This window comes from Ovis canadensis, chromosome X, assembly GCF_042477335.2.
Source record: "Ovis canadensis isolate MfBH-ARS-UI-01 breed Bighorn chromosome X, ARS-UI_OviCan_v2, whole genome shotgun sequence".
Classification (NCBI taxonomy): Eukaryota; Metazoa; Chordata; class Mammalia; order Artiodactyla; family Bovidae; genus Ovis; species Ovis canadensis.
In genome coordinates, this window is record NC_091727.1 from 109,559,109 (window position 1) to 109,586,305 (window position 27,197).

The 27,197-nt window shown below is 37.0% G+C and overlaps 1 protein-coding gene and 1 pseudogene across 6 annotated transcripts in view; one reads left to right on the forward strand and one right to left on the reverse strand.

Annotated features, from left to right (window-relative positions):
* Positions 1-27,197, forward strand: part of XIAP (X-linked inhibitor of apoptosis) — a 35,936-nt gene that overhangs the window by 4,151 nt on the left and 4,588 nt on the right. For 4 of the 6 annotated variants that reach the window (XM_070290782.1, XM_070290786.1, XM_070290781.1 and 1 more), the window contains 5 exons: positions 15,938-16,846; positions 18,292-18,391; positions 19,472-19,550; positions 20,210-20,252; positions 23,176-23,376. In XM_070290782.1, coding sequence (XP_070146883.1) covers positions 15,970-16,846; positions 18,292-18,391; positions 19,472-19,550; positions 20,210-20,252; positions 23,176-23,376 — 1,300 coding nt within the window. In that variant the 5' untranslated portion in view covers positions 15,938-15,969. The remainder of the gene's footprint in view (positions 1-15,937; positions 16,847-18,291; positions 18,392-19,471; positions 19,551-20,209; positions 20,253-23,175; positions 23,377-27,197) is intronic. The other 2 variants (XM_070290785.1, XM_070290784.1) reach the window with 1 other exon arrangement.
* Positions 9,933-12,940, reverse strand: LOC138930835 (partitioning defective 6 homolog beta pseudogene; annotated as a pseudogene).

Sequence of the window (27,197 nt, forward strand, 5' to 3'; positions counted from 1 at the left end):
TTATACCTAGATTGGTCATAATCACTGGGTTTGCATTTTTTCCCTGGTGGCTCAGATGGTAAAACATCTGCATACAATGCGGGAGACCCAGGTTAAATCCCTGGGTTGGGAAGATCCCCTGGAGAAGGAAATGGCAACCCACTCCAGAATTCTTGCCTGGAGAATCCCATGGAGGGAGGAGCCTGGTAGCTAGTCTATGGGGTCGCAAAGAGTCAGACATGACTGAGCGACTTCACTTTCACTTTCACTGGCCACATGATCCTTGATGAGTAACAACCAGTCAGAAAATCACTGTTTCCCAATATTTCAAATGGGTGTAGGATGTGTAGGTTAAATTAGCTACCACACATGAAAAAATTGTAGATTGTAAAGCACATTACATATTTTAGTTATTATAGGAGGTAACATGGTAAAAGAGGATGGGCTGTGGAATCACACAAGTTCCTGGTTAAATTCTGACCTTTGAAACAAATAGGGTTAGAAACTTAGTTTCAATTCAGCATGTTTTAGTAGATTAGAGAAAATGCATATAGTTAAAATAATGGGATAGAGGGAAATGAAACTTGGTCTATAGTGTTTAAAACACATGGAGCATTCATTAAATATGTTGTACTGTTTTAATGTGGCTTGTAGTCACTGTAGCAACGTTTCCTTCATTTTGTGTCTTTTTTGAACTCAATCCCAGTGGAAGACAAACCTACTAAATGTTTGCTTAGAGACAACAGAGTAGCTTTTAAAAAGAGTACAATATTTTTGCTGGGGAAAAAGAAAAGATGTTGCCCTTTATCAAGAACTTATTTCGGCACTTGCTTGTGATGCCAACATGATCATGGAAGAGAATACTTAATCCTGAGAAAGACTTAGGGTAGTTACTACCCATTCACCAAGTCATTTATTTAAAGAACCTCAGAATGGCATTTGTGGAACCATCTGATTTTTTCCAGTACCGCATCCTGATCACTCTATCAGCATAAGTTATCTGAGCAAGTATCAGATAGAATAAGTTCTAGTTTCTGTGGCCTTCATCAAATCATTTAATTTCTTTATGCTTTAATTTCTTTATCTGAAAATGAAAAAGTGATTTCTACTTTCCTGCTTAGCACAAATATAAGTAAATTATGTTGAATAAGTTTTGCCTTTGGATATCAACAAATATAATGATTTTACTTTTCCGTGTTCTTGATTCTGAGCTGCCCTTTTTTAAAAATTATTTCAGGGAAATTTTTGGCTGAAGATCAGGGGAGACTGCTTTCTTACCAGTGCCCCCAAATTATTTTCTTAAGGTATTAAGTGAACAAGTTTAGAACTCCAGCAGTAGATATCACTCAGACATTTTTCAGTGAAATCTTTTCTTTTCAACTCAAGTTAACAATAAGCAATCAGGTATCATTATTATTAATGTTTCTCAGTCTTCTCTGCTAGTAATTTACTGCTCCCCAGGCAGTGGACCAAAAGACATGTGTTCATAGCCAACGACTTGTACATAACCTGGTTACTGCTTTTATCTCTGGGAGTTGACCTGTATCTTTTTTTTTGTTGTCGTTGTTGGCTTTGCCACAGCATGGAGGATCTTAGTTCCCCAACTGGGGTCAAACTTTGCCATCTGCCATGGGAGCCTGGACTCTTTAACCACTGGACCACCAGGGAAGGACCCTTTTATTTTTAACTTGATAATTGACAATAATATTACAAAGTAGCAAGTTGACAAATTCTCAGAATAGGCAAAAAGATAAGGACCTAAGAATACATTCTTCCCTCTCCTTGTTATAAGTTATAAAAATTATTTTATGTGAAAAAAGAGCCAAAACCTTGCAATAGCAGGCCCCACTAATGATAGCTTACCATGCCATTTTATTCACAGATGAAGGCAACATTGTCATATGGCAGATAGCCAAATAACACCCCCAGCCTGCTGGGCACAATTGTATAAAGGACCTTGACTAATCAAGAGTCCAACTGTTTTTTTTCTTTTTTCTTTTTTCTTTTTTCTTTTTTCTTTTAATTAGAATCTATTTGCTGGATAAAAATTTAGAAAATTAAGAAAACCATAAAGAAGAAAATTTAAGTCAGTAATCCCAGTATCCAGAGATAACCACAGTAGAGTTTTAATATGTAGTTTAGCCTGCTGCTGCTGCTGCTAAGTCACTTCAGTCGTGTCCAACTCTATGTGACCCCATAGACAGCAGCCCACCAGGCTCCCCCGTCCCTGGGATTCTCCAGACAAGAACACTGGAGTGGGTTGCCATTTCCTTTTCCAATGCGTGAAAGTGAAGTCCAACTCTTAGCGACCCCATGGACTGCAGCCTACCAGGCTCCTCCATCCATAGGATTTTCCAGGCAAGAGTAATTTAGCCTAAATCTTTATATATTGCTCAGTCGTGTCCATCTCTTTGCGACCCCATGGACTGTAGCCTGCCAGTCTCCTCTGTCCATGGAATTCTCCAGACCAGAATACTGGAGTGGATAGCCATTCCCTTCTCCAGGGTATCTTCCCAACCCAGGGATTGAACCTAGGTCTCACTCATTGCAGGCGAATTCTTTACTAACTGAGCCACCAGGGAAGCCCCTTATATATTGGTATTTTTTATAATTGGGATTATACTAGACAATATTGTTTTATAACCAGCTTTTTTCACTTAATACAACATCATGAACACATATTTTTGTCCTTTAGTAGTGTCAGGCGAGTGTATGCTTCTCAGTTCTTGTCTCATCACAGTGATTTGGAGTGACAGACATTAAAGCCCTCGGCACGTCACAGCTCTTGGGTATTGAACAAACTGTGTCATAGCTCTTAGACAAAGCAGTGTTACAGCTCTATTTTATTTAGAAGATAGCAGGAGAATCCATCCTCGAAGAAGAGAAGAGAGTGGAGGAGCATGCGTGTGGGGGTGGGGTAGTGAGAGAAGGAGAAAGAGTGTACGCAGGTGGGGAGGCGGGGGGGGGGGGGGGGGGGGGGGTAGGGGGGGTGGGGGGGGGAGCGCCAGAGAGCACTTGGCTCCTCCTTTTATATGTCTTCTTCCCCCTGGGCCTGCACTATGCAAATTGGGCTCAGCCAGGAGTGCTGTTCTACCTGAAGTCCTCACTCTGGTCCTCCTCAAACCTTTCTTTGACCTTCCTTTGTTCTATTTTCACGGGCTTTTCCCTTCCTTGTCTTTTAGCCACTGCCATTTTGGACTCCTTTTCCCTATTCTAACTACCTAACATTAGTATTCTAAGGTTGCCTAGTACCTACATTAACAAAGTGTTGTCCTCTTTTGTTGGAAATGAGTTTTTTTTTAATTAATATTGCTGTATTGAACATCCTCATATACATATTTTTTTAAAACATCCTTGATCATTTCCTTAGTGTTAATGCTTTAGTACTAGGATGGCTGGTTCAGAAAGTAACCATATATTTAAAACTTTGAGAATGTATTGTCAAATTGCTCTCTAGAAAAGGTGTACCAGTTTTTAGTTCCACCAACAAGAATGACTGTTGTACTTTATCTTCTCATCCACTGGATTTTTATTGTTAGTGATGGCAATCTCTGCCAGAACGTACAAAAATGATATCTTTTGAAATGTTTATTTCTTTAATCACTCATGATATTTAACATTTTTGCATGTTTGTTGGCCATTAGTATTTGCTACTTGTAAATTTGTTTTCTGCTGAGATGTTCTTTTTTTTTCCATAGGTTAATACAAGCTTTCAAGCTTTAAGACTATTCCTAGTCGAAAACAAGATAGATAAAAAACAAGTGGTGATAGGACACACTGCTGTGTGAGATCACTTTAATATTGATGTTAAAAACAAACAGGAACTTCCCTGGTGGCCCAGTGGTTAAGACTCCACAATCTTGATGCAGGGGGGCAGAGGTTCAATCCCAGGTCAGGAACCTAAGATCCTGCATGTCACACAGTATTGCCAACATTTTAAAAACTGCAAATGAACAGGAGGACATTAAGTTCAACATATTTTATAATAGTAAAAAATTGTTAGCTTTAGAAAAGCCTGGCAGTGAAGGTGCATAACTGTGTGTGTATATATTAACATTTGTGTTTTTTAAAATGCTGTAACACATCTCCGGAGGAATGTAGGAGAAACTGGTAAGAGTGATTGCTTCTAGGAAGGGAGCTGGAGGTTTAAGGTACAGGGGTGGAATGGATGCAACTTTTGTACCTCTCGAATTTGATCATGTGTGTATTTTCTCTTTTTAAAAATATACATCTAAAATTCATGTTCAGCAATATGAAATTGTGAGGTTATGATATATTCATATAGTCAGATACTAGTCATCCAGTTAAAATAATGTTCTAATCTATATAAAAATTAATGCGGAGAGATGCTTATGATATATTTTTAAGTAGAAAAAAGAAAATTATAAAAATACCATATAAGTCCTCTTTAGAAATATTTATAATGTGCATTTATACATGTACACAGAAAAGGGTCTTAAAGGATAAACATATTAAAGTATTCACAGTCTGAATAATAGGCTTCTTTTTTCTCTTTTAAAAAGGAAAACCCTTGTTTGTATTAAATATTGGATTGGTATCCATCATGAGATTTTGTCTTTCTGCCTATTCTGATTTTAGCATAGATTTTTTTATCTATGAATAGACTCTGAATAAGCATAAACAGTATTAATCTATGCTGTGGATCTACAGTTTGGGCTATAGATGGTTTGTTTTTGAACCAAAGACTTGATTAGCAAGCGCTATAAATTCTCTTAAGTACTGAACAGTTTTCAGAAAAATGGAAGAGGGGATACTAGTGATTTTGAACCTTCTTATGATCTTAAGTGAATTCTTGAGCCCCAAATCTGTATATTCTTCATTCAAAAAAAAAAAAAAAAACATTCTTTGAGGGAGCACAATCCCATGATTTATTAAAGAAAAGATGACAGAATACCTTACTGTGGGTCCATTCTGAAAGAACTATACCTGCAGAGTTAATTATTATAAACAATTTGGCAGATTGGCGGTCTGGGCTCAAATTTAAGTATTACTATGACTTTCTAAAATTAAGTGTAGAACATGTAATTGATACTCCCTTTGTTGATTCTCAGCATGGCCTTTCAGGTATTTACAGAAGTAGGCTTCATGATCAAGCATATATTGTAGTCAGCAGTATTAATAAGTTGATGTTATTGACTGAGCTTATGGGCTAAGTGCTCCTTAATGCCATTCAGTTATTTGAGTGGCTCAAATGGCAACGCATTCCAGTGTTCTTGCCTGGAGAATTCCAGGGATGGAGGAGCCTGGTGGGCTGCCGTCTATGGTGTCACACAGAGTTGGACACAACTGAAGTGACTTAGCAGCAGTGCTTAATTTTAGGGAGAGAACTTTTGCTTTTATTGAATGTAATTAACCTCAAAAATGTTCTGTTGACCATTTATTTAACTTAAATGAAACTATGCTTCATGGTTTGAAGAACCTAATAATATAAATTAACAATTTGACTAAAAGTTGAATTTTTGTGTAAATGTATCATAGTATAAAAACTGAATTTTAAAAATCTGTTTTTTAAAAATATACCCCTTTTGTTGAAGGCAAGTAGATTTTTAAAATTCAGCTTTTTAATACTATGTTGTATTTATGTAGATACCTTTTTTTAGACACTACAGTTTTGTAAATCAAAATGCTGTTTCTAAACAGGGAACTAATACTTTAAGATCATTATAAGAGGGATTGACCTCCACTGGGTTAGGGAGAATGTTGCTAGTTTGATGAGATCTCTATCCTGGATCTTCTATAGGAGCAAGAAACAACTGATGAAAAAAATCTTAAAATATTTCTACACATAATGAGGAAAGAGAGAATCTTAAGATAAATTTTAAATTATGATGGTGTTTTGGGTTAGCACATATAAGATTTTTATTATATTACTATGAAAAATTTTATGAATCTTATATTTTTGAAATGTGATTTGAGTTGTACTGTTTACATAATATGCATATATTTCCTATTTTGGTCACATTTCCTGATCACAGTGGCATATTAACAATTTTTACTACTCACAGTGATTTCAAGAGTCCATTGGAGGTGGTGAGTAGAATGTGGAATAGTGCCAGCTGTGACCAAATAGAGGTGGTTCAACATTCATTCTTTTGCTCAACATTGATTAAGCACTACTGTGTCACTCATTGCTTTAGGAATTGGGAATACAAATGTGATAGGGCAGAGCCCTTGCCATAAAGGACCTTCAATCTAACAATATAGGTACACCTATAAACATACACACATGCAGTCATTATTCAGTCTTGTTCTAGTACAACTTGGGTCTTCAAATTATTTAGAGGATATACTGAGGACACAAAGAGTAGTCATTCTATACTAGGGTTTTGAGTGGATGAATCAGCAAAGATGTCATAGATGAAATTCTAAAAACATATGTCTTCTGAGTTTTAAACAGGTGTGTGTGTGTGTGCACGTGTGTATGCACGCGGGCTCAGTTGTGTCTGTGCAACCCTATGGACTGTAGCGTGTGTGTGTGTGTGCGCGCGCGTGCACTCAGTTGTGTCTGTGCAACCCTATGGACTGTAGCGTGTGTGTGTGCTCGTGCGCTCAGTTGTGTCTGTGCAACCCTATGGACTGTAGCCCACCAGGCTCCTTTGTCCATGGAGTTCTCCAGGCAAGAATACTAGAATGAGTTGCCATGCCCTCCTCCGGGAGATTTCCCCAATGCAGGGATCAAACCCGCATCTTTATGTGTCTCCTGTATTGGCAGGCGGGTTCTTTACCACTGTGCCACCTGGGAAACCCATAAACAGATGCCCTTATTTAATGACATAATGTGTTTCAGTTGGCATGGTAGTACTACAATGGGAGCTAATAGGGTTATATTGCTTGCTTACATTTTGTCATAACATCATTGTTTTAGTTTCTTTGGGCTGCCATAATAAAGTACCACAAACTGAGTGACTTAAAACAGTAGAAATTTAGGGACTTCCCTGGTGGTCCAGTGGTTAAGACTCCGAGCTTCTACTGCAGGGGGAGCTAAGTCCTTGTTTGAGGAACTAAGATCCAACATACTGTGTGACCAGAAAGAAAGAAGGAAATTTATTTTTGCACATTCTGGTAACTAGAAGTCTGAAATCAATGTGTTGGCAGGGCCATGCTATCCCTGAAGCTCTGGGGAGAACCTGTTCCATACCTTTCTCTTAGCTTCTGGTACTGCTATTGATCCTTGATGTTTTCCTTGGCTTGTCAGTACATTAAGACTCCAGTCTCTGCCTCTGTCTTCACATGGCCATCTTCCTTGTTTTTCTTCTCCGTTTTTGACAAGAATATCAGTCATATTGGATGATGGCACCCAAATGACCTCATCTTAACTTGATTGTATCTGCATGGACCCTGTATCCAAATAAGGTCATATTCCTAACCAGTGGCTTAGGGCTTCAAAATATCTTTGAGGGGGCACAATTCAACCCATAATAATCACTTAATTCCTTTTTACTGTGCCACATCAATATAGTTACTTAAGAAATGCTTTTTTATGATGAGGTTAACAAGGCCCTTGGTTGCAGGGATAATGGTAAGTATTTTTAGTTCATTAAATGAGCCTGTAGTGACTGAATGAATTTCTCCCAGAGACCAGAAGAGTGAAATACAGGCAGGTTGTAGAGAACTCTGAGCTCAGTAAAAAAAAGATGAAAGGTTTTGCTGCTTATTTGTTAAGAACAGCAAACAAACAGTGATTTGTTATTCAGGTGCTCCTTGTCTTTAAAAGATTTAATAGTTGTTTGTAATAGTTAATTTTCAGTCATCAGAGATAGTTCCCTAGTATATCATCTTAAATAATTAAATTTATGTAAATCTTCAAAACTACTTTCTTTGTTGTCTTGTACACATATGAAACTGCTTCTTAATTTTTTTCTAAGATGCTGTGGTAACTGAAACTCATGATATTATGGAATAGATTTTTAAAATTACTTTTGCCATAATAATTGCCTACCAAGTAGAATTCAGTTTAAGAAATTACTGTTAATCTTCATTTCAAGTAAGACAGATTTTTATTAGAAAGTTTAATACTTAAATACATTTTGGAGTAGTGTTCTGGTATTTAATATTACAAAAGTATTTCCCTGTGTGGGATTTTTTTTTCAATTAATGAAAAATGTATTTCATTTTTTTTTTTTTTTACCATTTAGAGAAATTATCTTTCAGAAGGGAATCATTTGATCCTTCATTGTTTTAATAGCACACAACTGTCATAAACATGTTCATACTAGCCTTATTTTAAGATGAATTATTAAATAGCTTTAGGGGAAATTATTCATAGACCACAGGGAGCTTCATAATATTCTTAATTTCTATGTGCATGCATTATTACAGTGTTTACACACACTGTCCAATGATAAATATCAAAGAAATCAGGCAAAGAATGAAAATTGGCAGCCTCACCCTTACTTGTCATAAGTAGATGTGTGGAAAATAAATAGCCCAATGAAAATAATATAGGTAAACTTTACTTGTCAATGGTAAATGCCACAGCTTTCTCTTAAAGTGTAGGCAATGTTCCTAGAATAATCCCACTGAAGAAAATCCAAAATCTTTACATAAAAAAGTGAACAAGTTTGTCCTATGTGTAAAAGTCTTTAAGTGCATTTTATATCCAAAACAATTTGCACTACTTGAATACGGATCTTCCTCAACTTCTAATGAGGTTACATCCCAAGAAAACCATCCTAAGTTGAAAGTATCATAAGCCGAAGATGCATTTTATACACCTAACTTACTAAATATAGCTTAGCCTGTCCTACCTTAAATGTGCTCAGAACACTTACATTAGCCTACAGTTGGGGAAAATCATCTAACACAAAGCCTGTTTATTTATAATAAAGTGTGGAATATCTCATGTAATTTATTAAACACTGTACTGAAAGAGAAAAACGGAATGTTTGTATGGGTAGAGTTATGAGTCTATCAGTTGACCTTCGTGATTGCTTGAACTGACTGGGAGCTACAACTTGCCCTGCTGCCCAGTATCACTAGAGAGTATCAGACTGCACTAGCACAGGAAAAGATCTGAATGTGTATCACTTTCACACCATTATAAAGTGGAAGAATCATGTCAAACCATTGTAAGTAGGGACCATCTGCATCTTTAAAAAGTTCAGAAGCCTACCAACATACATATAGTAGCACACACCCAAAACAGAAGAAATACTTTCCAGTGAGATTGGGAATGAGGATAAGAATTAAAGGAGAGCATCTCCTGTATTATCGGAGTCAATAAAATTAGCTGATTATATAATCTATAGGATAGACAAGCATCAATGTGAAAAACTCACAGAATTTCATAATTCAGGAACATAGCTTCAGTGCTTCATAATGTTGAAAGAAGCTCCTAAGAATAGCCAGTTGGTTTGATTTCTTAGAAGTTAGAAAAAATGCATTTCAGAAAATGATTTGTAACAATTAACAGCAAACTAACACAATATTGTAAAGCAATTATCCTCTAATTAAAAATATAATAACATTAGCACAAGAACAACATTAAGAAAGAAAAATACTGGGGGAATTCCACGGTGATCCCGTGGTTAGGACTCTGCGCTCTCACTGTCCAGGGCCCAAATTCAATCCCTGGTCAGGGAACTATGATTACCCAAGCCTGGGGAATGGCCACGCCTCCTCCCCCCCAAATACTGGGTACACAAGAACTGAGGTCCTCAGAGTACCAAAAATATCTAAAGAGAATCAGACTTCACATTAGAATTTAAACAATGTAGTTAAAGGAAAAACTAACTGGAATCTTTGTAATAGGTAAAATATTTAACTCTTTCAAACAGAAATAATCCTCTCACATAGTTCTAGAAATGTACTGTAGCATCTAGATTTCCGTATCAAAAGCACATAATTTCATTAGCAGAGCTCCCTTTGTTTTAGACTTAAAATCACCTCTGATCCACCAAAGTTTGTACTAACAGTTACCAAACTAACATTTAAACCACCTTATTGAGATACAATTCACATACTATAATATTAATTTTGAAGTGTACAGTTCAGTGATTTTAATGATCAGAGTTGTACAACCACCATTACAGTCTCAGTTCAGTCAGTCAGTTCAGTTGCTCAGTGCAACCCCATGGACTGCAGCACACCAGGCCTCCCTGTCCATCAACAACTCCCGGAGCTTAATTAAACTCATGTGCATTGAGTCGGTGATGCCATCCAACCATCTCATCCTCTGTTGTCCCCTTTTTCTCCTGCCTTCAATCTTTCCCAGCATCAGGGTCATTTCCAATGAGTCAGTTCTTCGCATCAGGTGGCCAAAGTATTGGAGCTTCAGCATCAGTCCTTCCAATAAATATTCAAGACTGATTTCCTTAGTATTGACTGGTTGGATCTCCTTGCAGTCTGAGAGACTCAAAAGTCTTCTCCAACACCACAGTTCAAAAGCATCAATTCTTTGGCGCTCAGCTTTCTTTATAGTCCAACTCTCACATCCATACATGACTACTGGAAAAACCATAGCTTTAACTAGATGGACCTTTGTTAGCAAAGTAATGTCCCTGCTTTTTAATATGCTGTCTAGGTTTGTCATAACTTTTCTTCCAAGGAGCAAGCGTCTTAATTTCATGGCTGCAGTCACCAACTGCAGTGATTTTGGAGCCCCCCCCCACCCAAAATTAATCTAATTTAGAATATTTTAATTACTCCACAAAGAAACCCAGTAACCATTTGCATATTTCTGATTCTCCTCCTCACCCAGCTGTAAGCAACCACAAATCTACTTTCTCATTCTATTTACTTTAAGAAATTTTAAACCTACAACATTATTGTTCTCATGCCTTTTCCAGGTCATTGGCTTAGAGGTCTAAATGTTCTTAAATTAGCCAAATTTACAAGTCCTCAGACATCCTCACTCAGAAAACATTCAGCATTCAAAAGATGGTTTCATGATGTTCCATGTTATAAGAGTTTTTGATCTGGAACATGTGTTTCAAATTCTGTTCGCACCACTTTCTAGGAGTACTAAACTCATTTAATTAGAAGGAATAAAACCATTCTGTCCAAACTCAAAACTGAGTTTGTTCTATTTGGGTTAACCATTTCCAGGCTTTCAATAATAAGAACAGCTTTAGGACTCTAGCATGGTACACCACTATCTTCAATAATAATGTCTTCATCCTTTGGCTCAGTGTTTTGGTTCAATCTGCCGTGGATAGCCAAGAAAGCTATTACCAGTAGATTGGCCAGAGCTGCCAGAAGTCCTACTGTTCCTAATGTTGTTCTCCTGTTTACTTGTCTTGCTATTATGATGAAGTTGTGACTGTTTGCAATCATCCTGTTATTTGATCAAAACTCTTCCCTGGGGGATTCCCTTGCAGTCCAGTGGATAGGACTCCATGCTGCCACTGCAGGGGGCACTTTTTCGATCCGTGGTCAGGGAACTAAGGTCCCGTGTACCGCACAGCCAAAAAGAAAAACAAAACTGAATCACTGTGCTGTACATCTGAAACTAACACGACATTGTAAATCAACTATACTTCAATAAAATGTAAACGAATAAAGCTCTTCCCTGAAACTTCTATACCACTAACCTAAAATGTCATTAGCAGCTGATAGTCCTGTGCTGAGAGCCAGACCTCCTGGAACAAGCCAGGGTGTAATGATCCATGGGACCCACTCTAAGCCATATAGTGTCTCCTTTAGGCTCAAACCATCCCAGCTATAGAGCCCCAGGGAGTGGTCAGTGTTGTGTTTATAAAGATGAACTAGTCCTACGATGTGTTTCTGGGGGAATATCCACATCTGTAATGGAAGATACATCTTAAGTCTTGGTGCATACCAATGACTAGATCTGGCTTTTTTCTTTGGTTAATGGACCATCCATTAAAACATTTTCCTTCTTCATTAGCATGTCTTGCTTCTTTCTGTTTTTTGTATAAAAATCCTAAGCAGCAGGTTGGTTGTTGAAATTGCTTTGTGATAACTATCATCTTTATATATAGATAGTAAGTCTCCCTCGTATAGGCTAATAAAATGTCATCATTAGGTATCTTAAGAATATGTTGCAATAATCCATGAAACTCCACTAAATGTCCAAGTTTTGCTCTTTGTGTTGAAAACTGACAAAATTCAGTGCCAGCCTGCTCCTCTCCAGGCTGCCTGGGCGGCTGCAGTCAGACTGAGTGCAGGAGCTGCAGCCCAAGAGTCTGCCACTTACCAGAGGCACCTGCATAGAAGGCTTGGGTCTCAATGCTGGGCTCCACAGGGCGGCTGGAGCCGCCTGTCTCTGTGGTGGCTGGAGGCACAACTCTGTCCTCCTTCCCTCTGCTTTAGTGGGTGCAGAGCCCTGGTGGAGGGGGATGAGGGGGCAACCAACCCATCTACCTCTTTGCTCTTGGCCGCATCCCCCACAACCAGGCCTGTGGTGCCAACCAGAGAGAAGTTAGGCAAAAATATTATCAGATACATTTTGGAGAAAAAGATCACCTTAAAATATTTTACCCATATATTAAAAATTACCTCCAGGTCTTGTTCATGAGTATATATTTTTGCACAGCTGCAGTCTGATATACATCCTACTTTATATCCTTTACCTGTGTAGAATAACCTTTGTTTTGTATATTTGACAACTTTAATAATAAAAACCTGAGGGAAATAGAAACTCTTTTATTGTATGCAGATACCAGGTAGGTTTTCTGTTTTTCTCTCCCCTCCAACTCCCCAGAGTCCCACATTATTGCTAGAGTAGCAGTCAGTCTCCTCTCTTTGATGCATGCCTATGGCTATTTTTACCCAGTTGACTAGGCTAAATATATATATGTATGTATGTGTGTGTATAAATATATATACATATAATATACATGTTTATGTTTGTATACATATGTATGCACACATGTATATGTGTGGGTATATGTATATTTTATGTATATACAGGTATATGTGTATTTTGTGTAAGTGTATGTATATTTTAAGCACATCTCACCATGTTGAAATCTTCCATACCCCTTGTACCACATATACCACTGCTTGCTGATTCTTTTTATGCCAGTGTTGGCTTTCAGAGTGCCATTTTTCTTAACCACTGTTCCTTCAAGGTTCCTGACTGCCTAGCCCCTTCATGTCAAAGCTTTCTTGGACATCTTTCTCTCTGTGTAAGAGAAAAAGTAAGAGTGCCTTCTTACTTTCTGCTTACCCAGTTCAAAGTCAAATTTTGCTTTCACAAAGAAGCCTTAAGTTATCTCAGCATACTTTATTGCACTCAGCCCTTTTCACATCCAAAAGCTTCTCATTCATACCTCACTTTCCTGTGCTCCACATATACTTATTTTCTAAATATCTTTCCCACCTTCATTTCACTTAAATCCAGTTTCTTAAAATCATCTCCCTTCACTTTCTTTTGGCACTTTTTTCCAGTCTCAAGGTTTCTGTCTTTTGTCAATCAGGTTTTCTCCCTTTTAACTCTTAACCTTTCTGGTAATGGTTTTCTCACTCTTCTACAAAAGCCCCCACTCTGATAATGTATATGCAGTGTTCAGTTGAGTGGCTCTGAATAAATACCTGCTTTTCAAACAAGAGAAATCTAAACTAAGGCATGGAAATAACCCCTGGGAAGATAAGGTCTCCACTTGAAAGCTTCAAATAGAAATTCTCCTGCTGGTGTCGAATGATGAAGCTTTATCTAATAGTATCTGAAATAGGATGACTACTTGAAACACACAAAATATTCACCATTATGAAATGAAAATAGATCATTGCTTTTACATTTCTGCCTGTTTTGACTGACCTGAGAAACAAAACTTACCACCTCAGAGAAGGTAACTTTCATATGTCTGAGATTATATTCAGCATTAATTCTTCAGGATAATTACAGACTTAGAAATGCTTAATCTAAGGTCTCCTGGTCCATGCCAAAGTCCCTTCCAGTGATGAGAGGAACTCAAAATCTGCAAGGCAACCCAATCCATTTTATACTGATATTGATTGTTGTAACTATTCATCCATCCCTGTACTGGGTTAAAATGTACTGACTGTAATACATATTAATTAACTGTAATTCTGCCCTCAAGGTAAATAGAATTTGGATCCCTTTTCTACATGACAGCCTTTTAGATCTCTGAAGGTAGTTATTCTGTCCTCTCCACCGCTCTCCCTACAATTTTCTTTTCCCTTTGAGATAAATACTTGACTCTTCCAACTATTCCTCGTAGGATACCACTTTCATCATCTTGATTGATCTCTATGGACATTGTACTTTGTTAATGTCCCTTCTAAAATGTTCAGAACTAAAAATAATACTCAATATGTAGCTGAATTGAATCTGAATGTTGCACATCTGGACGTGAATGCAGACTGAAGTTGTTTCAAGTTTTTTAGCTGTCATGTAATGTTGGCTCTTGATGAATTTGTAATTAAAATCCCAAGATTTTAATCTGGAGGTTTGCCTTCACATGACTTCTTTCCAAACCAGGATTCCATCTTCCTTTAGGTGTACAACAGATTTTTAAAGTCAGAATGTAAGGCTTTACACATATCCCAATTTTATCTCATTAGCTTGTCAGCTTCCCTTGGTATCTTTGACTTTTGATTTTTATCGTCAAGCTTATGCTGATTTGAGAGTCTTAAAGCTATATGGGAAACAATCAAAAGTCGTGGAGACTATCTTCCAAAAATTGTTGTATGTACATATATCTCAGGTCTTGAGGTGTATATGAATTAATATAGTATCTTCCAGACCCAGGGATCAAAGTCAGGTCTCCTGCATTGCAAACAGATTCTTTACCATCTGAGCTACCAGGGAAGCCCTATATAAATTAGTACCAGTATAAATTAAGTCCAGGAGGACTGAAGTCCACTGCCAGCCTGCAAGACAGAAGCCTTGTGTTGAACATTAACTCCAAGAGAGATGAAGTTCAAAACATACTGTGCCAACATAATGTCAAAAGAGCTGTTCTTCCCAAGAAATCAGTTACTATATATATGAAGTAGAGACAGTCATTGTGACCATTCCTTTATTTTGCCTTTGACAGGCATATACAGAGCACTGTATCATGAATAAAGTGAGATTCTGAAGAACCAGGTTTGCCTGGGGCAACTCTTAATTTGTACCTCTTGTCTTAACATCATCTTTCACTTTTTAAAGAGTTCAGGTTTAGAGGATAAATTATCTTGGCCACTCTTCTCATAACCCAACCAGTTCCTTTTAGCATTTATCTTGGTTAAATATTACAGAGCTGTAATTCGGCAGCTCTAATGAGGCTGCAATTGTATTTCTTTTCCATTTGAAAAGATTGTTCCTTGTCTGTGGGCAATTGATAGCAAAAGTAATTGCAATTAAGGTCTATATGTGCTTAGTATTTTTTGTGAACCACCCTCTAGAGGGCACTGTTACATACATTTGAAATGATCCAGTTCCAACAAAAGTGGACTGTTGTTTTACCTGAAAATCATAAACACTTGATGCTCTTAAAGAACACATTGGAACCAACGTTGTGAGTAAAACTAATCTTTTGCAAAGCAGTAGAGAAATATTAAAAATTAGTTCATTAACATTCTGAGCATTTTTTAAATTGTAAAAACTGAATTTTGATGCCTTGAATATACAGTGATCCATTATAACAATTATGCATAGACTTAAGAATCTGCATATTTTATGCTTCTTTCATGTTTTTCCTAATTAATGATTTTACATGGTTAATTTAACATATTCTGCATCACATAGTTTCATGTTTATATAAAATAAGCACTATAAAATGAATAGTTCTGATCTACTTGTTTAAATATTACTTTCCTTTAAAAGAGAAAACAAGAATGCTGGTTTTTACTTTATGACCTGAATCATGTGATAATGTATTCATAGAATTCTAGTATTTAGAATGTTTCTTAGAGATTGTGTGATTACTTTTAAGTCATTAGTGGATAATTTGTTAGCTCCTAATATCAAAAGTATATTGCCTGTGTTTCACATTTTAGATTTCCTAATGTAATGTTCTCTTTTTAGAAAAGGTGGACAAGTCCTATTTTCAAGAGAAGATGACTTTTAACAGTTTTGAAGGATCTAAAACTTGTGTACCTGCAGACATCGATAAGGATGAAGAATTTGTAGAAGAGCTTAACAGATTAAAAACTTTTGCTAATTTTCCAAGTAGTAGTCCTGTTTCAGCATCAGCACTAGCACGAGCTGGTTTTCTGTATACTGGGGAAGGAGACACCGTGCGGTGCTTTAGTTGTCATGCAGCAGTAGATAGATGGCGATATGGAGACTCAGCAATTGGAAGACACAGGAAAGTATCCCCAAATTGCAGATTTATCAATGGCTTTTATTTGGAAAACAATGCTGCACAGCCTACATATTCTGGTGTCCAAAATGGTCAGTACAAAGCTGAAAACTATCTGGGAAACAGAAATCATTTTGTTTTAGAAAGGCCATCTGAGACTCATGCACACTATCTTTTGAGAACTGGACAAGTTGTAGATTTATCAGATACTGTATACCCAAGGACCCCTGTCATGTGTAGTGAAGAAGCTAGATTAAAGTCATTTCACAACTGGCCAAACTATGCCCACTTAACCCCAAGAGAGTTAGCTCGTGCTGGACTCTACTACACAGGTATTGACGATCAAGTAGAGTGCTTTTGTTGTGGTGGGAAGTTGAAAAATTGGGAACCTTGTGATCGTGCATGGTCAGAACACAGGCGACACTTTCCTAATTGCTTCTTTGTTTTGGGCCGGAATATTAATATGCAAAGTGAATCCACTATTGTGAGTTCTGATAGAAATTTCCCAAATTCAACAAATGCTCCAAGAAATCCAGCCATGGCAGATTACAAAGCACGGATCATTACATTTGGGACGTGGATGTACTCGGTTAACAAGGAGCAGCTTGCAAGAGCTGGATTTTATGCTTTAGGTAAACTTTATTATAAAGCTAGTTAAATAAATAACTTTCCAACTGTCTCAGGGCTCCTAAAAAGTAAATAGATGCCATTTGCCCCCCAAACTGGTAATATTTAGGTGTAAGCTGGCACGGTTAATTTATGTTAGTAGTATTCTGTGAACCCTTTTGTTGAATCTGTAATATACCACAGGAATTATGTGGAAAAGACTGCCATATTATGAGTAATATGTATCTTTGTGTAACTGTCTTTTGGGAAAGAGTGACATGCAAAAGATGATAGATATCCCTGCTAGAAGAATAGTCTGATAGTAATAGTGACTATAATTTATTGCACACCTGTATGTGCTCAGTAGATGTATTACATGCATTTTCTCTGTGCCTCACAACAACCCTGTAAGAAGAGTTAACATTAGAGAATTTACCTTGGCTGATGTTAAAATTGATACCTGCCTTTTGTACATAGACTATATACTTGAAAGCTGCCCTATATATTTGAAAGATATCTTATTGCTTAAAATGAGCACTTTTCAAATGGACTACTGTAGACATGTCAGTTGGAGAAGGAAATGGCAACCTACCCCAGTATTCTTGCCTGGAAAATCCTGGGATGGAAGAGCCTGGTGGGCTACAGTTCATGGGGTCGCAAAGAGTCGGACATGACTAAGTGACTGAGCACAGACATGTAAGTAGGGAAAGAAAGGCCATCAGTATGATGGCTTCCAGGAATATTCAGAAAAATTATACCATTTTATATCTAACCCATTTACTTTAAAATTGAATAATGCCCCAAACCAAAATATCAATTATTTCTATATTTTATTTAGTCAGTATCATAAGACAGTCTTGAAAGTTTATTGTCATTTAGCTATAACCTTAGAGAAATTTATCCTGTAATTTCATTATACTCAACTTTATTGTTAAAGTTCTATAGTTTGAAAAAGTAAGTGTAGTATTGATGACCCCAAATGACATGTTGTTAATAAAGTAATTACAAAGTTTTCACATAAAAATTGGGAAATTTTGTTTTTGTCTCCTGTAAGTAAGTGTTAGTCTCTCAGTCATGCCCCACTCTTTGGGACCCCATGGACTGCAGCCCACCAGGCTCCTCTGTCCATGAGATTTTCCAGGCAAGGATACTGGAGAGGTTTGCCATTTCCTCCTCCAGGGGATCTTCCCAACCCAGGGATCGAACCCTGGTCTCCTGCACTGCAGGCAGATACTTTACCGACTGAGCTACAAGGGAAGCCTCCTGTAAAATACCTCAAATTGAATCAGTAAATTTAGTGTGTTTCCTCCTCAATGATCTTACCTATTACTTAGATATGAATTCAGATATCTTCTTTTAAGGTCTGAGCTTTTCATGTAGTTTAGAAATGCTTAATTTTATAGTATTTAAGAGGCTATTTTTGGGTAAGGTAATTGCACAAATACATGTGTTTTTACTTGTTGTTTCTTAGGTGAAGGTGATAAAGTACAGTGTTTTCACTGTGGAGGAGGGCTAAATGATTGGAAACCCAGTGAAGACCCTTGGGAACAACATGCTAAGTGGTTTCCAGGGTAAGATATTTAAATGTTCATTCAGTGACAGGCAGTTTGGCCAGTACATATGCAGCGGAAAGACTTGAGTAGCTTTTCACCTCAACTATTTTTACCTTCACCAATGGCTTGAAATTCACACCATGTTTATAAAAATGGGGTCACCTACTTTATATACATTAAAAAAAAAAAAAACACTTAAGCCTTTTCCAGTGACCAAATCATTCATCATTTATATATCATACCTGTGACATTCAGATGATGCTATTTCTAAACACCAAATTAGGAATGTATGCTTTTGTTGTTGTTGTTGGAAGTGGGCTCTTTAATGATGGGCATGAGAATCCATGTTATCAAGGAAATTCCTTAAGAACCCATCACAACCCCTAGCAAATATTACTGAATCTCACTGATTGTAAGACATACAGTTGTTCACATTTTCAGCTCTGAAATCAGGACACATCTGGTGGTGGGTCATAATTTAATTGGCAATGGTGATACATAGTACAGTAGTATACATGTATACATACTATACATAGTATAATCATGCTGCTTACAATCAGTGGCATCTTAGAATGATGACATATTCTAAGTGTCTTTCTACCATCTTGCCTCTTTGTAAGGCACACAGATGTGTAGTATACAGTGATGTGAATTTTTGGCCTACAAAATAGTACAACTTAAAACTTCAGAATGATTTGGAAGTAAGTCTTAACCTTAAACACTCTTAAAAGGAAACGCTGAAAGCCTAAAAGATTCCTTTAAAATGTACAATTGGTTAATCTCTAAATAAAACTCATTAAGATGAACTATTTAAGACTTGTTTTTAAATGTCAAGGTGCTAGTTTAATAACTTGTTTAAAAGCTGAACATTCTCAAGTAGATATTTTTCTCTTCTAATATTAGCATATTAGGATAACAAAGGGAACATTTTTTAACATTAAAATGATAGTTGGATAGTGAATTGAGTAACATTTTATTTTGTGGCTCTTTAGAAATATAAAAAAGCAAGTTAATAGAATTAAGATGATTCTGTCTTAAGATGATTATACTTTACTAATTGATGAGCTAGTAAAGTTTAACCTTCTTTTATTTGTTTAGCTGTAAATATCTGTTAGAAGAGAAAGGACAAGAATATGTAAACAACATTCATTTAACCCATTCAATTGAGGAGTCTTTGGTAAGTCACATATTGTATAATACACATTTTCAAATATTATGTAATTTGTTTTGCACATTTCTTGGTGTAAAATTCACAGTATAGTATTTTAAATTAATAAAGTATGATGAGCCTAAATGGGAGATCTTGAAGAGTGCTTGTTTTTCTTAAGCTGAAGCAAATTTGTGAAAAGAGATCAGGATGAACCAATTTAAAGTATCACTGTACGCGAAAATGGACTTGGAAGAACTAAAACACTTAAATCCTTCAGCCTTCTGAAATTAGACTTGTATAATGTGTTTTGTATTGATAGTTTTTAACTTTTCACAGACAGTATTTAAAATCTCAAAAACATACCTAAATTGATAGTGTGGCCTGGGGTGGCTAAGGCATCAGTACTTTGTGGAAAGAGCCCTAGACTAGAACGGGACACAAGAGTTGCCATTATGGCCCTGCCATGAACTGTTTAATCTCCCTAAGCCTCAGCTTCTTGTCTGTAAAGTGAGTAGATTGGAATCTTTTAACTTCAAGCTTCATCAGGCTATGCCTCTTACGAATATTCGTATATTAAATTGGAATAAAGCTAATTTATAAATTCATGATAAACATAATTTTTCAAATTGAGGTAATTGCCTTCTACCAAAAAGAATTCTAACTTACAATTCTTATTTGTATTTTAGGCGAGAACTGCTGAAAAGGCACCATGGTTAACTGAAAGAATTGGTAAATATACCTTTTAAAATATTTTAATTTCATTGCCAATTTATTACAGTTGTTATTTATAGAGTAGAAAGGTAAGCCAATTCTTTCAAGGTATTTTTCTTTGAAATAAGATTGCTATAAACTTAAGAATTAATGAAGTACCTATACATTTAAGTTGGGTATTTATGTATTGGGAACATTTGTTCAGAGGTTGAACAGATTTTCCAAGTTTGAGAGGAACAGCTGTAGGCTGTACATTTTCATTTCTGTTAAAATCCCCCAAAAAAGAGTTAAGTGAATTTTTTGTCAACAGGGTTTCTTTAGTTAGCCAAGATCATGAATCCAATGTCCTATTGATGTGCTGTTACCATGATCAGCCCTGACCTACCTGTTTCCTTATTGGATGCCTCTTTTTGCCTTCCCCAGCTACTTCATAAAGGGATGTGGTTTGGTTTGTTTATATCCTATTGCCTTTCAGAAAGGTAGAGATTTTTTTTTAATCACAAAGATTATTTACTCATCATAGACAAGAATGATATTATTATCCGACTTTGCAGAGAGGTTAAGTGACCAGCCCACAGTTGCATTACAAAGCATTAGTGGTCTTCAGAATCCTACATCACACTACAGATCTCATTCTCAACCTAGTCATCGTGTTTTAAATATAATAAAGTTTAGTTTAAAATATGTCTGGTGATTCCCCATTCCCTATACTCATGTGTTGTTGTTAATCACTAAGTTGTGTCTGACTGTTTTGCAACCCCATGGACTGTAGCCCACCAGGCCCCTCTGTCCATGGGATTTCCCAGGCAAGAGTAGTGGAGTGGGTTGCCATTTCCTTCAGGGGATCTTCCTGACCCAGAGATCAAACCCACATCTCCTGCATTGGCAGACATGTTCTTTACCACTGAGCCACCAGGGAAGCCTTCCCTATACTTAAAGCATCATCTATTTAGTATCTTAAAGATTAGAAGACAAGAGAATACTGTATATACACATATATATGCTTTTGACTGAGATTCTTGCTCTGGTTTAGGATTAGTGTTTTTAGTTGATTTGCATTTCCCTGATATCTAACAATGTTGGGCATTTTTTTCATATGCTTTTGGGCCATTTGTATATCTTCTTTGGAAAAATGTTCATGTCCTTTGCCTTGTTTTTAGTTGGATTACTTGATTTTTTGTTATGGACTTGTAATAATTCTTTATATATTTTAGTTCTTTATACATATAAGTCCCATGTCAAGTATATGATTTGCAAATATTTTCTCCCATCCCTTGGGTTGTCTTTTCACTTTCTTTTTAGTGTCCTTAAGAGTTTTATGCTTTTAGCTCTTACATTCAGGTCTGTGATCCATTTTGAGTTAGTTTTTATATATGGTATGAGGGAGAGGTTCATCTAACCATCACCCAGATCAAGATACAGAACATCTCTACCACCCTGGAAAGCTCCTTTAGGCCCCTTCACAATCGATATTTACCCCCAAGTTATATCCTGACTTCTATTACCATAGATTAGATTTGAACATCTTAAAAATGTAATCATACAATATGTACTCTGTTGCCTCTGGTTCATTATTATGTTGATGTTTTACTTATCATGTCTATGTGATTGATCCATGTTGTCTGGGGAAGTAGTTCATTCTTCTTCCTTGCTGTTTAGTACTTGAATATACCACAATTTACTTATCCATTCACCTGATAATGGACACTTGAGTTGTTTCCAGTTTGGGGCTGTTATAAATAACACTGCTATGAATATTCTTGTGTATGTCTTTGGTGGGTATATGTACTCATCTTTAATACTGAAGAGTGGGGAATTCCTGGAGGCCTAGTGGTTAGGACTTGGCACTTTCACTGCTGGGGGATGGAGGAGGGAGGGGAGCATGTTCAATCCCTGGTCAGGAAACTAAGATCCCTCAAGCTGCACAGCTTGGAAAAGAAAAAAGGAAAAAAAAATACCCAAGAGTGGAAGTGATGAGTCAGAGGATAGAAGTCTCTTTTAGCACATCACTACACAATCTGGTAAGATTAGTATTCGTCAGGCTAACAAAAGAATAAGAGCTTTGCCCAGGGAGGAGAGTGAACAAAGGCATGAAGTCAAAGCAGAGAGACTGTCTCCTCCTGGAACTAGAAGTAGTTCCTTTGATTTACACCTAGAAATTGGAAGGCCGAGAGCTCTAGTAAGCTCTTCCCAGATGGCTCAATTGGTAAAGAATCCACCTGCCAATGCAGGAGATGTAGGTTGGATCCCTGGGTCAGGAAGGTCCCCTGGAGAAGGGCATGGCAACCCACTCCAGTATTCTTGCCTGGGAAATCCCATAGACAGAGGAGCCTGGCAGGCTGCAGTCCATGGAGTCACAAAGAGTGGACACGACTTAGCGACTAAACACCACCACCACCACCACAATCACCACAATCTGTAGTCCTACCTTGAGTGTCATTAATGTGATTTTGTATTAGGTTTCTTGCTTTATCTAGTCCACCCCACTCAACTGCAGAAACTAAGTCTGAGAGATAGGAAACTGACACATTGAAGGTCACAGACTGGAACTTCTTCTATTTCCCATGATTTTTTCAAAATAATTGTGGCGATTTGGTAAAGACGTCCACAGTTTCAGAATTTTTGAAGCACTTAACCCTTTTCGTACCTGTTTTACCTTATCTTGTACTGTTTATCATAGTCTTTAAAGCACCTAATCTCAATTCCTAATACTACAAATACATACTCATTGTACTTTCAACTATTTTAAGATTCTGAAAGTGATTCTTCAGTGCCTAAATATTTCTAAATCCTCTTCCCAAAGCAGCTTTGGTTTGCTGATTTGGTTTTGATTTTTTGCTTGTTGCTTAAATTTTTCTTTTTAATGATACTCTGCTATTGAGTTGTGTTAATGAAAATAATTAAAGTCTGTGATTTTTTTCCTCACCAATTTTCATTTCAGATGATAAAATAGTCCAAAATCCTATGGTGCAAGAAGCTATACGAATGGGATTCAGTTTCAAGGACATTAAGAAAACAATGGAGGGGAAAATTCAGACATCTGGGAGCAACTACAAATCACTTGAGGTTCTGGTTGCAGATCTAGTGAATGCTCAGAAAGACAATACACAAGGTGAATCAAGTCAGACTTCATTACAGAAAGGTATGCATGCCTGTGTTTTAAAAGCAAGATACACCTAGTATTTCATTATGGATGGTATCTTATATGACTATGTGGCCCATGCATTTTTCTCCTCTCATATTTCCCTTAGGATAAATGTTTTTTAAAACTTTTTATTATGAAAGATGTCAAACATACTCAAAAGTGGAGAGAACAGTATAATGAACCCTCAGATATCCATCAGCCAGCTTCAATAATTGTCAATACTTTTTCAATCTCACTTCCTTTCTTCCTCCAACTTTGTTTTTTGCTGTAGTTTTTCAGAGTAAATCCCAGACATCCTGTATACCACTTGCCTATAAATACTTCAATAACTATCTAGGGACTTTTTTTTTTTAACATGACCTTAATACTGTGTGTTAATCTGCTCAGACTGTTATAACAGTACCGTAGACTGGGTGGCTTAGACAGCAGACATTTGTTTTTCATACTTCTGGAGGCTGGGAAGTCCAAGGTTCAGGCAGATTTGATTGGTTCCTGGTGAAGTCTCTCTTCTAGGCTGGCAGATGGCTGCCTTCTCTATGTCCTCACTTGGCCAAGAGAGATAGTATTCTGCTTTCTATTCTTCTTCTTATAAGAACATTGATCCCATCATGGAGTCCCATCATCATGACCCCATGTAAACCAAATCACCTTTCAAAGGCCCCACCTCTAAGCACCATCACATAGGGTGTGAGGGCTTCAACGTGAGTTTTGGAGAGAAAGATATTTAGCCCATAATATACTATTGTCACACTTAACAGAATTAACAGTAATTCCATAATATCATCTGAAATTCAGTTGATTTTCATTTTCCTCATCATCTTAATATGTTTTTACAGTTGATTTGTTCTGATCAGGATCCAAGTAAGATCTACTATTAATTAATATCTATCTATTAATTTTTAAAAGTGTAAGTTTATACTCTATTTTAGGTAAAGAACAACAAAGGCTAACTTTTATCGTTGTGTGTAGACTCTCTAAGTTTTTTAGTTGAAACTGCTTGGATTTAGAGTATTTTGCAACTTTCCACATGATATAAATATGTAAAAGGGTCATATTGCTAAATAGGGCTTGAATTAAATGCATTTTAATACTGTGATTCATATACAAAGTGTATTGAATAATGTAGAAGAGAAGTATATGATCATTCTCCAAGCTTTTGACCACCTCTACCAAAAGATGAGAATTCTCCAAGTACTAATGAACTTAAAAGTTCACTTATTTTGTTTTTTACATTCAAGACCCTTTTGATCTTTAAGTTATTTCAGATGCTTTTGAAACATTATTCAGATAATCAAATAAGTCTTAAAGCAGTATAACATTGATGAGTTTTATACTCTAGTTGGTGTAGAAGATTCAGCAGAAAGCAGACTACTCTTTTCCATAAAGACACATTTATTTAAAACCTATAATAGCTCCTCTTGTCTTGGTGATGGTGAAACAAATCATTTACTTTGTGATACAAGTGACTATGTCATTTTTCCCTGCATCTTCACCACAACTCAAACTTAATTAAGTTTGACAGTAAGGTGTTAGTTTTTATACCTGAAGGTGTTTACAGCAGAAGGATTTAGTGGGTTGCAGTAGGAAGAGAACAAAGGACAGAGTGCATTGGGGGGTGTCTCTATTCAACAGGAGTTTGTGGGAGGTTCTCATCATTACCGAGATTACAAGCTGGGGTTGTGTGGGAAAAAGGGCCTAAGTTAATGCCAGTTCTCAAGGGCAAATGTTAGAATTCATCAGTTGATGTCTCCTTAGTCTCACAAAATTGAGAGGCAGGTAATTGATACAGGCAAGCTTTTCATGAGGGGGCTGCTGTCTATTTCTCCTCCCAAAAGCTGATGAGGAAACACTGGCACTAAGAATCTTAATTCTGTACAAAATAGAGGGTGGGCCTAATTGAAGTAAAAGCAGATAAAATTTATTAGAAAAAAATATAATATTATTGTTACTCACTAAGAAATCCTAGATTCAATACTAGCTTTTAGACCATTGTCTCTGTAACAGAGAATACCCCAGTCTTCTAAAGATAGTACCAAATTAGTATCTTTTTCCCTTTCTTTTTAAAAATGACATTGTATGATATAAAGCCCTTTACTTCATGTCTGTGGTAAGATACTTATTTTAATCCTTATATATATATGATAGAATGTAATGTAAAAATCAAATAACCCGTGCACATTTCTTATCAGTCTGTCTTTCCACATAGATCTGCTCTGATTGGAACATGAATAACATCAGTTTATTCTAGAAGTATCTTCTAGAAGTGGTTTATAATAATGCAGTAAAAATATTAGCAGATACCATGAAAAATGATGTAGCTATTGCCTTTATTGCTATATGCCAGGTACCTCCCAACCTAGAAGAGGGCTTTGTGGCAAGTAGAAGGGGAAAGGTGGCTCAGGAAAGGATGTAGAACCCAGTGGTTATTCTTTAGGCTAGAGTGAAGTAATTCACACTTTTAGTACCAAGGACCCAGGTTCAATCCCTGGTCCCGGAGGTAAGATCCCACAAGTCATGTGGTGTGGCCAAAAAAAAACTCAGTCTGGAAAAAAATGCCCAGAGCATCACCATCTCAAGTAAGTGTATGCACTGTAATATGGAACTGTAAGCAATCAGAACCAAAGGAACTTTAAAGATCCTATAATAATTTTCATTACTTCAGAGAAAACTGAGGTGCTGATGAACTGTTACTCAAGATCACACAGATAGTTGGGAGTAAAATTCCAGTTTCCTGACTTCTGGTCCAGTGTTTGTTTATTTTTTTAATTGTGGGGAATTCCCTGGTGGTCCTATAGTTAGGACTTGACACTTTTAGTACCAAGGACCCAGGTTCAGTCCCTGGTCCCAGAGGTAAGATCCCACAAGTCACATGGTGTGGCCAAAAAAAAAAAAGTAAATACACATAAAATTTACCCTCTGAGCTATTTTTAAGTGTACAGTTCAGTAGTTTTAAGTACATTCACATTGTTGTGCGGTCAGTCTCCAGAGCTCTTTTCATCTACAAAACTGAAACTCTTTATCTATTGAACAGCTTCCATTTTCCCATTCCCCTGGCAGCCACCATTCTGCTTTCTGTCTCTGTAAATTTGACTACTGTAGGCATCTGATCCAGTGTCCTTTTTTATTCATTGTAGCATCACATGCAAAAGTAATGTGTAAATTAATTGTTTTCCTCTTCATGATTTTTTAGGGGATTACAAAGGTACTTTTAAAAAACACTTCGAAGGGGTAGTCCCCTCACCCCCAGGACTGGCCTGGGGAAGAGAAACTACCTGAGAGGAGGGAACCCCGAAAGAGACCTGCTGTGGACTCCAGGCAAAAGGAATGCCTGGGTACTGGGAGCTGTAAGCATGACGGGAGGAAGTGTAGCGGGACAGGCTCCAGGCACACAGGCGAAGCGCAAGAAGATTGGACAAAAAGCCACAAAGTTACTTGTGTTCCTTCTTTTCATTTGCCTTTTTCAGCTTCTACTGCATGATCTCCGAGTCGTTCTGCTTGTGGACCACAGCAGAAAGCTTGTCATCTCAGTGTTTTCTCTTAACCAAGTCACTCTGCTTTTCCATATTCCGCTGGCAGGCTGGCTTTTGCTGGTTGCCACAGTCTTGGTGATGGCAGGAATATACACTATTCTTTTTTGGTCAGGTGCATCCATATAATATAAATCAGTTTATAATGCCATCCCTTTACTTTTGTTGTTTGCTGTGCCCCGAATGCCTTTTTCCTGTTTGTATAGCTCATCTCATTCCCCACTGCACCCCCGATTTGATTCCCTAAACCCATTTCTTGAACTTGTCCTTCAAGGCTCAGCTCAAAGGTCA